Genomic DNA, 12762 nt, shown 5'->3' with positions numbered 1-12762 from the left:
CTGAGCCACCCAGGCGTCCCAAGAATTTCTTTTCACCAACACCCATAATTAAATATAAAAGCCTTAGACTTGAAGGAGAAAGACAAAATTGGGAATGTGTTCTTTTAAGTCTTGATAGGTATTAGTCTGGATGCTTTTTAAGTCTTTACCTGTTGGCAGGGATTTTTATACTGCCTATCATTAAAAGGCTTAATCTCCTTACTGATTTTTTTTTTTTTTCATTTCTAAATTTTCAGCTGATTTTTTCCTATGGTTTTTTTGATAAGAAGTTATATTGAAGAGTAGCTTTTGGCATGAAAAGTTAAAACTTCACAAGACCTCTTTATTTCACAGAACATGCAAGGGGGTACTAAACTCCATGGTCAGCTGGGCCACGGAGACAAAGCCTCCTACCGACAGCCAAAGCATGTGGAAAAGTTGCAAGGCAAAGCTATCCGTCAGGTGTCATGTGGTGATGATTTCACTGTCTGCGTGACAGGTAAGCCATCAACAGAAAGCATGCCATGCATTTGACATGGGGTATTGTACTGAATGCTCTGCAATTTCAGTGGGATTTTATAGCAAAAGACAGTATTCTAAGAACCAAAGACAGCAGACACACACATTAATAACAAAAGCCCAATTTGCAATGGTATTAGTGTGGGGTGATAAGCAAAGAAAGGCACGTGGATAACAGAGAAGAGGTGGGATCAGGAGAAAGATGTTGTATGTTCCAGTTGGAGGGAAAAATAATGTTACCACCTCGTCAGGTATGGATAACACCAAATCAGAAATAAAGAGCTGAAGTTTAATTTAGTCTTTTTTAAGCCGTTTACATTTTTTTTTTCAAAAAATTTTTAAAAATATTTTATTTATTTATTTATTCATGAGAGACAGAGAGAGAGAGAGAGGGGCAGAGACACAGGCAGAGGGAGAAGCAGGCTCCACGCAGGGAGCCCGACGTGGGACCCAATCCCGGGTCTCCAGGATCATGCCTTGGGCTGAAGGCAGCGCCAAATCGCTGAGCCACCCGGGCTGCCCTTTTTTCTCAAAATTTTATTTAAATTCTAGTTAGTTACCATACAGTGCAAGTTGGTTTCAGGAGTAGAATTCAGTGATTCATCCCTTCCATATAACACCCAGTGCTAAAATTTAGTTTTCATCTTGCCATTAGTTACTTTTTCTTTTCTCTAGAAAATAGAGATGGCCCCAATAAAATTTCAACATAGTACTACCACCTTTTAAAAATTGTTATAACGTACCCATGATCCCCTAAATAGAAGCAACTCTAGACTTTTGTGGTCTATCCTTCAGATTTCTCTGGTGAAATCATTTCATATGAAATCCCTGGATGAGATAGTTTCATTCCAGTCCTGTCCAGCTTTCTGATAGGTTATGCCTTCCTTCCTTTTGCAGATGAGGGTCAGCTCTATGCCTTTGGATCCGATTATTATGGCTGCATGGGGGTAGACAAGGTTGCTGGGCCCGAAGTACTAGAACCAATGCAGTTGAACTTCTTCCTGAACAATCCAGTGGAGCAGGTCTCCTGTGGAGATAATCATGTGGTGGTTTTGACACGAAACAAAGAAGTCTATTCTTGGGGCTGTGGCGAATATGGTAGGTGTAGCCTTGTCTCTGTCCACTTATTCCCAGGAGCCAACTTGACTTCAAGCTTGTATGCTTCTAAGCATATCATGTAGCTTGTACTTGAGAAGTGTTGATTCAGTAAAAGAGAATGTCGTTATAGAACATTTTCATTGGGAAAGAGGACCTCATCTTAATGGTTTTCTTTCTTATGTGTATCTCAGGACGACTGGGTCTGGATTCAGAAGAGGATTATTATACACCACAAAAGGTAAACTCATAAGCAGCTTCTTCCTAAAGCTTATGTAGGTCACTCAGACTCCAGTAATAACACAGACTCCTCTTTCCCTGACCCCTCATGTCAAGGTGTTTATTTCTGAAATATTTTCTATCTGAGAGACTGACAGTCCGGGATTCCTGATTTAGCACTATGTGACCTTGTCATCTGACTAAACCATAAACACTTGAGAAGGAGGATATAGCCATTGTGGATACCCTGGAGTCACATTTTATTCAGGAATGAGAGCTAAAATCTGCATGTACCATGACAAAGACACATTGAGAAAAAAAAAAAAAAAAAGACACATGAGCTAAATACACCCCAGAAAATTCCTTGGGAAGATATTGGAAAGCAATATATTCCCTCTTAACCCCACACAGCCACTTTCCCGTCTGATTTCTACAGTTGAACTCCAGATGAAATGTGTGTTTGTATTTTAGGGGTCATGTTATATGAAACATAATACCTAATTACTCTCAGCACTGCAGCAGCTAGCCCTGCAGGAGTTTGCGCAGGAGTTGAAAGCAGCTGCAAGAGGAGCATGGTCATCTGTCTCATACTCACCCTAGGATGCAGGCTCGCCTGCCCACCGGAAGGGTGACTGTAATCAACTGTATCATTCACTGTTAACTCTGTTTATTTGCATTTTAAAAATTAAACATATTATTTGTGGGACCGTGGCTGTTCCTCTTCTGAAAAGGCTTTTTTAGAAACACTGAAGTTTGAGTTTTCAAGTTTCACAGACAATGATCCTGTCACCTTACCATTCCCCAGCCCTGTTTAGTTAGCTTAAAGGATGTGAGCCAGGACTTGGAAGTCCTGGCTGCTGATTCAGTACACTGTCACTTCACTTATAATGTGACCAGACTAGGACCCTTTAGGGCTACTGAGTTTCTTCTATAGCTGCTGTGGGGCCTACCATTTCAGGGGACAAAATCAGCAATGGGTTGAAGCTTCTCCTTTCCCAATGTTTTCAGAGAAGTCTTTGTAGGAAGGACCTACTGCTAAAACAAACTGACAAGACTGTCTGTTTAGCCAACCTGGAAATGCCTTCTTTTATTTTATTATCAAACCTGAGCTCCTTGTTGAAAACCATAGTGTTTAAACTGCTGGGAAAATCTGAAGAGGATATAGCAGTCTTTACTGTGGGCAGTTCTGCTAAATGTGGGACATCACTTTTGATGGAATTTGAGGGTTGTGTCCTAATGCAAGTTACGTTTGGGGGATTTTTTTTTTCCTGATTTTTTTTTTTTTCCGTGCAGGTGGATGTTCCCAAGGCCTTGATTATTGTCGCAGTTCAGTGTGGCTGTGATGGGACATTTCTGCTGACCCAGTCAGGCAAAGTGCTAGCCTGTGGACTCAATGAATTTAACAAGCTGGGTCTGAATCAGTGCATGTCTGGAATCATCAACCATGAAGTGAGTACCCTCTTTGGTGCCTTAACCACACTGTCACAATTTCTCTTAGGTTGGAATTTCTTTGAGAATGCTATTGGTTAGTGACCGTGGAATTTTACCTAAGAATAAAGATTTTGCAGATACCATTTATTATGTTCAATGAAAGAAGCTAGCCATGAAAGAGTATACACCATGTGATTCCAATTATATGGAGTTTAAGAACAGGCAAAATCAACTTATGATGGCAGAAGTCAAAGTAGTGATTACTTCTGGGAAAAGGTATATGAGTATTAACAGAAGGGATCCTAGAATCATGGAAATGGTCTATATTTTGATCTGAGTGATGGTTTTACATTCATATACATACAGAAAAAATTTTCAATCTGTACAATATTTTATAATGTATTATGCCACAATAAATAAATTTATTACAAAGAATCAAGTGATGGAATTCAGGTACCTATTTCTACTCTATCACTGAAATAGGTACAAGAAAATTTACATGAAAAGAAACATTTTCTTTTTTTCTCTCTCTCTTTTTTTTTTTTTTTTTTGAAAAGAAACATTTTCCTGTATCACCTCCCTGAAGAGTTTTTTTAGATTTATTGCTGCAAAATCACTGATCCTGTTCAGGCCTAGTGAATATAATTACCATTCACTTCCTTCAAGGATATCATGAAATTTACCACTGTTATTAAGACTTCATTTCCTTAAAAAAAAAAAAAAAAAAAAAAGACTTCATTTTCTCCTTATGTTAATATGATGAGTTTTTTTCATGTACTAAAGAATCAAATTAAGAGACAAAAGTTTTCAAGGGTGCCTGCCTGGCTCAGTTGGTGGAGTGTATAAGACTCTTAATCTCAGGGTCATGAGTTTAAGCCTCACTTTGGGCATGGAGCCTACTTTAAAAAACAGGGCACCTGGGTGGTTGAGCATTTGCCTTTGACTCAGGTCGTGATCCTGGGGTCTGGGGACCAAGACCCGCATCCAGCTCCCTGTGAGGATCCTGCTTCTCCCTCTGACTGTGTCTCTGCTTCTCTCTCTGTGCTTTTCATGAATAAATAAATAAATCTTAGAAAAATACAATAAATTTAAAAATGTAAAAAAAGAGAGAGAGACACAAAAGTTTCCTGACTCAGGGAATAAGAGTTTTTAAGTGGGCCTCTTGGGTGGCTCAGTTGGTTAAGCATCTGACTCTCAGGTTATGATCTCAGGGTCTTGACATCAAGCCCTGCTTCAGGCTCTGTGCTCAACATGGAGTGTGTTTGTCCCTCTCCCTCTGCTTCACCCACCCACCACTCTCTCTGTCTCTCTCTCTCTCTCATAAATAAATAAAATCTTAAAAAAAAAAATGTTAAGCAATCTCTGAAGTAATGATTCTCAAATGGGAAAGTACAAATTTGGGGCAAGTCTGGGAAGGGTGTCTACGTAGTTTGAAAAGGCATATTCAGAATTACCATTATTTGATTTGGGTTTTTATTATAATGTTAGGTTTGTTGTGAAATTTGAGAGGAATTTTTTAATGCTAATCTAAAGGGACGCGGGTTTTAATATGTTGAGAACTCTGCCTTGTAGATGAAATTAGATCACAGTAAACTAGTTGCTTAATGGGCCAGAGAGCGTCCTCAATATTTTAATCCTTTGCCCTGCGTTTGTTAGTATGCAGTATCTATACCAAGACAAATGTCAATGGTTCTATCCTCATGTAGACAGATACCATCTGGGATATAGAGTTCATGTTTTGCATACTTACTCTTAGATTAGGAATCTAAAACTTTTGTTGTCAGAAAGTCCTGCTTCATACACTAATTAAATTCTCTGATTACATATATGAGCTTATTTTGTCTTGTATTCAATTGGATGAAAAGTTACCTGGCACATTTTTCTTAATAACAAATTTGCTTGAAAGCCCTTTTAGTCACCATGACAGCATTTTCAGCCTACTGTCCCTTCATTTTTACCTCATGAGTCTTTGCTTTCTGTTTTACCTTGTTTCAGGCATACCACGAAATTCCCTACACAACCTCCTTTACCTTGGCCAAACAGCTCTCCTTTTATAAGATCCGTACAATTGCCCCAGGCAAGACTCACACAGCTGCTATTGATGGTGAGTTGATTTACAACTTTTATACACAAGCCTTAGTAGCTCATGCTTTTTTTCCGCTCAAGTGTTGGCTCTTCTTCTTCTTCTTCTTCTTCTTCTTCTTCCTTCTTCCTTCTTCCTTCTTCTTCTTCCTTCTTCTTCCTTCTTCTTCCTTCTTCTTCCTTCTTCTTCTTCTTCTTCTTCTTCTTTCTTCTTCTTCTTCTTCTCTTTCTTCTTCTTCTTCTCTTTCTTCTTCTTCTCTTTCTTCTTCTCCTCCTCCTCCTCCTCCTCCTTCCTCCTCCTCCTCCTCCTCCTCCTCCTTCCTCCTCCTTCCTCCTCTTCCTCCTTCCTCCTCCTCCTCCTCCTCCTCCTCCTCCTCCTTCCTCCTCCTCCTCCTCCTTCCTCCTCCTCCTCCTCCTTCCTCCATCCTCCTTTCTTCTTCTTTTTTTTTTTTTTAAGATTTTATTTTTAAGTAGTCTCCATACCCAATGTGGGGCTCGAACCCACAATCCCAAGATCAAGAGTTGCACATTCTACTGACTGAACCAGCCAGGTGCCCCAAGTATTAGCTCTTCTTAACAATATATACATTCTGGGACACCCGGGTGGATGTTTAAGCATCTGCCTTCGGCCCTGGGTGTGATCCTGGAGTCCTAAGATCGAGTCTCACATCAGGCTCCCTGCATGGAGCCTGCTTCTCCCTCTGCCCATGTCTCTGCCTCTCTCTCTCTGTGTCTTTCATGAATAAATAAGTAAAATCTTTAAAAAAAAACAATATAACAATATATACATTCTTCTATTTACTTCCTGGCATCCAGTATTATCTCATTAACAAATTAGGCATTCAAGTAAATGTTTTTTTGGTAATGATTATAAATGCAGTCAGTATATCCCTTAATAAGAATGCCACGCCTATAATTCCAGACAACTACTGCCTTTAATTAGTGCCATTTAGGAGTTTACTAAGGTAGTATCCATTTTCTACATGCAAAATACAATATTAGGGAGAAAGTACAATATTGAATCACTTCCTGGGTCAGATTGGTCATAGATCTAGATACCTTAGCTTCCCTGGGTACAAGATTGTGTGGCTGGCTTTCTATTTGTATACACTTAACAACCAGAAGCTAGTCCATGGAACTCTACATTGACTGCATTTTCCCCTCTGTTCTGTGCCCCATTTGTGCCTGTTTATTTGTTTTTATTCTCTCTTAGAGCGAGGCCGGCTGCTGACCTTTGGCTGCAACAAGTGTGGACAGCTGGGCGTTGGGAATTATAAGAAGCGTCTAGGAATCAACCTGTTGGGAGGACCCCTAGGTGGGAAGCAAGTGATCAGGGTCTCCTGCGGTGATGAGTTTACCATTGCTGCCACTGATGGTGAGTCTGTACACACCATTTCAAGCTTTCTGGATGGCTGGCTATATTTTAATGTTTGGCAGGGAAAGAGGTGGACTGGTTATTTAGATAGCTGAATCATACACTTTTTATTTACATTAAATTGGTGTCCAATTGTTATGCATTTGGAGCTTCATTAACTTCATGTGTTCAACATAGTGATTATTTAAAATAAAACAGATTTCTAGGTAATGGCAAAGTTAATATTCTAAGTTCTTTTTATTACTTTAAATATTTTGGTTAAACGTTTTAAGAATTTGGGGTGCCTGGGTGGCTCAGTCAGTTAAGTGCCTTCAGCTCAGGTCATGATCTCAGGGTCCTGGGATCGAGCCCCAAGTAGGGCTCCCCGCTCAGTGGGGAGCCTGCTTCTCCCTCTGTTTTTCTCTACCTTGTTCTTTCTCTCTTTCAGATAAATAAAATAAAATCTTTAAAATAAATAAATAAATGTTTTAAGAATAATTAAATATCTACATAAACCTGGCCCTACACCATGTTGTTTTCAATAAATGTTGGCTGGGTGACTGGAGAGAACAACATAATCTAACCTTGCTCCTTGGCCAGCCTCAGCCACACTGCAGTGATGTTCTCAGGAACTGCTAAGGTTTGAAGGGCTGAATACTGTGTGTTTCTCAGCTTCCAGAATTGGAATTGGCCTAACTGAATTTTCTTCTTTTTTCCTCTCATTGCTCTTTCTTCTCCGCAGCATCTTGCTCCTTTCACCACTCTTCTTTACCACCACTTGAGCTAGTCTTTATTCCCTTCCCTCTCTATTCTGCTTTTTAAAATTTTTTCTGTATCACCTGAACTTTTTTGATTGTTGTAGCCACTTCTTTCTGTGACTACTGAACAACAAATCACATTTCATTTTCTTATCTTTTGACTCATTTCAGTTCTTGTTGCTTATGATCTAAAATGTCTGTTTCCTCTTAGTCTGTGCCTACTGTATATACATGAGGGATCCAGGGACAGTGTCAAATAAGTACTCTGTTACCGTATTTAATTAAGTGAACCAGCTTTTGGGGTTAACCTTCTCCACTTGTCCCAAAATGAGGGATTTTAGGGAGCAAACTTAAGGTCAGATTAGATCAATGGAAATGCTACCTAGAAAGACAGAGTGAGGGTGTCACTGAGGATTAAGTGCTGCAAGTCAAGTAGCACTTCCTGACAGAGCCTCAAGAAGGTGATATTTCTTCAGTACATCTGTGTCCTTCACAAGGTCAACTCAGAATGAGGAATGTAGAGTTGAATTCCATGGCTGGGCGTATTACCTCCTAATAAATGTTTCTGTACTTCTCTGAACTATACTCTATCTCTTACACAGCCAACATAAACTGAGTGCCTACTATGTTCCAGGTCCACTTTCAGGCTCTGAGAATATAAAAGTGAGTCTCAGAAAGCCCCTATCTTTAAGGAGCTCACAGTCTAGTAGGGTAGGAGAGACATTCATATCAACAGATTAGTATAGGCAAATAGATCAGGTGCCATTGATAGTGATATCTGATCCCTCTAAACCTGGAATGCCCAGAACTCAATTCTTCTATCTCCCCCACTGTCTCCCTTAAGTTCCCCATATTCAGTGATGGCTTTATATCACCACCCCTGAGCTCCAGGTTGTTATTCATCAGCCCCTGGACTTTGATGTCTAAAGGTAGGGTGGCTTTAAAGCTCAGTTTTCCCAGGTAAGTCCTCATTCATGCTTAGTGTCCAGGCTTAATCATTAATAGTACCCCTTTTCATTAAAAAATGCTCTGATTTAGATAAGTTATAGGCATCTCAGACAAACTAGTATTAATATAGTAAAAATCAGACTTTTGATTTTCTGCCCAAATCTGTTCCTCCTACACCTTTCCTATCTCACTAAATGGCAGTTTCATTCTATACTCCGCATCCCATCTATCAGCAAATCCTATAGATTATCTTCATAGTATATCTGACCCATTTCCCACCATCTTTACTCCTACAACTGGTCTCCCTTCTTCTACCTGTGGTCCCTTGCAATTGATTCTCCTCATGGTAGTCTTTTGGATCCTTTTTTTTTTTTTAATTTTTAAAAAATTTATTTATGATAGTCACAGAGAGAGAGAGAGAGAAAGAGAGGCAGAGACATAGGCAGAGGGAGAAGCAGGCTCCATGCACCGGGAGCCCAATGTGGGATTCGATCCCGGGTCTCCAGGATCACGCCCTGGGCCAAAGACAGGAGCTAAACTGCTGTGCCACCCAGGGATCCCCCTTTTTTTTTTTTTTTAAGATTTTATTTATTTATTTGAGATAGAGCATGTATGCACGTGCGTGCACACACACACACAAGTGTCTAGGAAGAGGCAGGGGGAGAGGTAAGAGGTGTAGAGGTAGAGAATCTCAAGCAGACTCTATGCTGAGCTCATAGCTTGAGCAGGGCTTGATCTCAGGATGTGAGTCAAAACCAAGAGTCAGATGCTTAACCAACTGAACCACCCAGGTGCCGCTACTCTTCAGAACTTCCAAAGAATTCCTATCTCAGTAAAAACCAAAGTCATTACAATGGCCTATATATGGCCCTACACAACCAGGACCCCACCTACCTCCTGACCTCTTCTCTGACCACTGTCTCCTCTCTTATTTTGTTCCAGCTGTACGGGCCTTCACATTCCTTATTCGTGATACTCATGTTACCCACATAGGACCTTTGCAGTTACTATTCTCTCTGCCTGAAAAGCTCTTCCCTTAGATAGCCACATCGTTCTCTTTTTCTCTCACTTCAATCAGATCTCTGCTCAAATGTTGACAGGTACTTCTCTGACACCCTATCTAAAATAATCATACCCCACTATTCTTTTACCACTTTTCTTTACCATTTATCCTCCATTCATAACATTTATGACTACCAGGCTTATTAGACACTTGACTGATCAGTCTCCTCCAACTAGAATGTCAGTTCCACAAGGGCAAATGACCAACAAAAGCTGAATGAGTCAATGAATGGATGGATGGATAGATGGATGGCAGTACATAGGAGAAGTGGTCATTTTTACAAGGTTGGCATCAGGAATCATTTAAGTTTTATTTATGGAAATAAACCACTTTCCCTTGTTTTGTACATAGTGGAAAATCTTTCTAACTCTAGGACATAAAGATGGGGAACCCAAAGAATAGGGAAGTCAGTTTTCTATTAAACTATCTGCTGTTTGATTTTTTTTCTAGATAATCACATTTTTGCCTGGGGCAATGGTGGTAATGGCCGCCTGGCAATGACCCCCACAGAGAGACCACATGGCTCTGATATCTGCACCTCATGGCCTCGGCCTATTTTTGGATCTCTGCATCACGTCCCAGACCTATCTTGCCGAGGCTGGCACACCATTCTCATTGTTGGTAAGGGTTTCATATATTAGGCTTGGGGTGGATTTGACAGAGAGTAGACTCATACCTAAGACTCTGATGGTCACATTCTTCGAAACCGAAGTGTCCTGAAGAAAAGAGGCTGTTCCTATAAGTCTCATAGCAGTGACACCATACCTAGTGGTGGGACAGAACACTGTCATTGCCTGAGCTTTGCTGTTTGCTACCTTCTGACCATATTTTAACATGATAACTTTGGGCTCTGCCACTTTTGCTATAAAATTGTTATCTCTAGTTGTCTTCAAATTGTTGGTTGTCTGTATTCATGCTTTTGTGAGAAACATTAAGGATACCTTTAAAAAGAAACTAAATCATATCTGTTTTCTGCATAAAGATTACTGTCATGAACTAAATTATAAAAGCCTGTGTAAAGGTTTCCAAGTCCATTCTTTTGGATCAGTGGTTTACAACCTAAGCTGCACATTAGAATCCCCCAAGGAGCTTTTAGAAATCCACTGTCCTGACCAATTAAATCAGAATATCTGGGATGGGACCTTGGTGTTGTTACTATTTAAAGCTTCCCAGGTAATTCCAAAGAACAGTTAAAGTGGAGAATTGCCACTCTACATAGTGAATATAGTTAGAGTAGCTAGTAGTGCTTTAATATCTAGAATAATAAGTAATTATAAAGTTACCTGGAAGGAGGGATAGCTGTTATCTCATAGATTAACTCCCTATTCTAGTCTTCTCACTTTTCCTGCCTATAGCTATTTATGATGCTTACCTACTGAATATTTTTCCTCAGAGAAAGTGTTGAATTCCAAGACCATCCGTTCCAATAGCAGCAGCTTATCCATCAGAACTGGTAAGTGGCAGTGTCTCAGGTACCAGTGGTTTTTCTGTACTGTAGGTCTTTGATTCCAGCAGTCTCCAAAAAAAGGAAATGGGAAATATCTTTGGGAAATGAGGAATACGGTGATCAAGAGAAAGGATCATATTTTGGTGGATTTCACAATAAGCTATGACTTTTATTACATTGTGGTCAGAGAGAGAGTACATCTTTGCCAAACAAGCATATGGAAGTAATTAAGTGGCTTGCCCAACATTGTAATGTGGCTATGTATTGTTTCTTTCCTTACCATGCTAGGGACTATGGGTTCTGTCTGCTTTTTACTTCCACCGTATTCACAGGGTTATTCCAGCCTATAGAAACAGTCCTTCAAAACAGGCCCTCAGAATTAAAAGTTGGCTAAACTTTCAGTGTGGTTAGGAAAATCAACCCAAAGCTCTCTGATAGTTTTCCTTTGGCTGCTTTCTGCATTGTTCTCTGTTATTTGAGACTATGCCAGAAAACGAAATCTGTGTTCCTTTTTGGTTAGCCATTTGCTCTGAAGTACCTTTACTCTTCAGGATCTCAGAACCTGGATTCTGTTAGTTTGTAGAATCAAAGCAGATAAAGACTTGGAATAAAAGCAGATTAATCCCCAAATAGAAAGTTTAAAGTCTGATCTGGACTTGTACTCTAGTCACACACACATACATCATACATTTTATTCATTTCCTTTAGTACTCTGTTGCTCCGCATTTACCTGTGCATGTTAATATCGGTCACAAATGATAAAATTTCTTTTTGCTAAACGCAGCTGTTCTCTTACAGCTTTGTTTTGGTGGAACAGTATTTAACGGAAAAAATAAAATTAAAAGCACATATCCATTGGCTGGAAAATGTTAACTCCATAAGGGCAGGAATGTTCATCTTTTTAAATTTGGTAGTTTTATCCACAATGCCTAGAAGAGTGCCCGGCAAATGGTGAATACTGAATAAATATTTGCTGGTTGAATGTGTTTTTACCATCCAATGTAATATTCTACAAGAGTGGAGATGAACATCTACAAATAGTTCCCTAATGTAAAATGTAAAAAGCAAGTTGTAGCAGATTATAACGTTCAAAAACAAGCCAAATTAATATATTGCTTAAGGATACATAAATCTTTGATGATTTTTTTTAAAGAAGAAATGATAAATATAGAATAAAATCAGTAGTTACATCTAGGTAGGAGGCCAGAGAAGGAAGGAATTCACAAGGCAGGTGCAATACAGGTAGCGTTTTAGTTCAGCACTGTCTCATATATCTTTCTGCAGCAGTGGAAATGTTCTATGTCGTTGTTGTCCCACACTTGAAAAGTAGCTATTGAAGGAACTGGAATTTTATTTTATTTAAATTTTAATAGCCATATATGACTAGTGACTACCCTATTGGAAAGTACAAATCTATTTCTTCAAGTTATAGATTCATGTTTTGTTTTGTTAGGTGTCAAAACTTACACATATATTAAAAAATATCTTATTATATTTCAGATGTAACCTAATTTTTAAAAGCCATTTAAAACAAAGCAAGCTTCAGAGCTTTTGTTGGCAGCTACAGTTCTGCTGCTTCAGTAGGATCACAGTGTAGCAGTCAGTCTGCAAACCACCTATATAGTTAGTGATCATAAATAGTCCTTTACATTTAACTTTTTTTTTTTTTAAGATCTACTTATTTATTCATGAGAGACACAGGCAGAGGGAGAAGTGAGCTTCCTGCAGGGAGCCCAATGTGGGACTCAATCCCAGAACTCTGGGATCACGCCCTGGGCTGAAGGCAGACACTCAAACCACTGAGCCACCCAGGCATCCCTACATTCAACTTTGGAATATACAATGCAATTATTTTTTTTAGCTTTGA

The 12762-nt window shown here is 39.4% G+C and overlaps 1 protein-coding gene and 1 long non-coding RNA gene across 2 annotated transcripts in view; one reads left to right on the top strand and one right to left on the bottom strand.

The window, feature by feature from the left end:
* NEK9 (NIMA related kinase 9) overlaps window positions 1–12762 on the top strand; it is a 38548-nt gene that overhangs the window by 16618 nt on the left and 9168 nt on the right. The window contains exons 11-18 of the mRNA XM_025443848.3: window positions 334–478; window positions 1396–1596; window positions 1788–1834; window positions 3106–3261; window positions 5239–5347; window positions 6539–6700; window positions 9899–10069; window positions 10842–10901. Coding sequence (XP_025299633.1) covers window positions 334–478; window positions 1396–1596; window positions 1788–1834; window positions 3106–3261; window positions 5239–5347; window positions 6539–6700; window positions 9899–10069; window positions 10842–10901 — 1051 coding nt within the window. The remainder of the gene's footprint in view (window positions 1–333; window positions 479–1395; window positions 1597–1787; window positions 1835–3105; window positions 3262–5238; window positions 5348–6538; window positions 6701–9898; window positions 10070–10841; window positions 10902–12762) is intronic.
* LOC125755672 (uncharacterized) lies at window positions 8436–10954 on the bottom strand. The gene is made up of 2 exons (XR_007412719.1): window positions 10821–10954; window positions 8436–10213 (listed from the first exon to the last, which is right to left on the bottom strand). It is a non-coding gene; the product is annotated as an uncharacterized LOC125755672 (long non-coding RNA).

Source organism: Canis lupus, chromosome 8 (genome assembly GCF_003254725.2).
Source record: "Canis lupus dingo isolate Sandy chromosome 8, ASM325472v2, whole genome shotgun sequence".
NCBI classification, from domain to species: Eukaryota; Metazoa; Chordata; class Mammalia; order Carnivora; family Canidae; genus Canis; species Canis lupus.
This window is presented reverse-complemented; position numbering and strand designations above follow the sequence as displayed.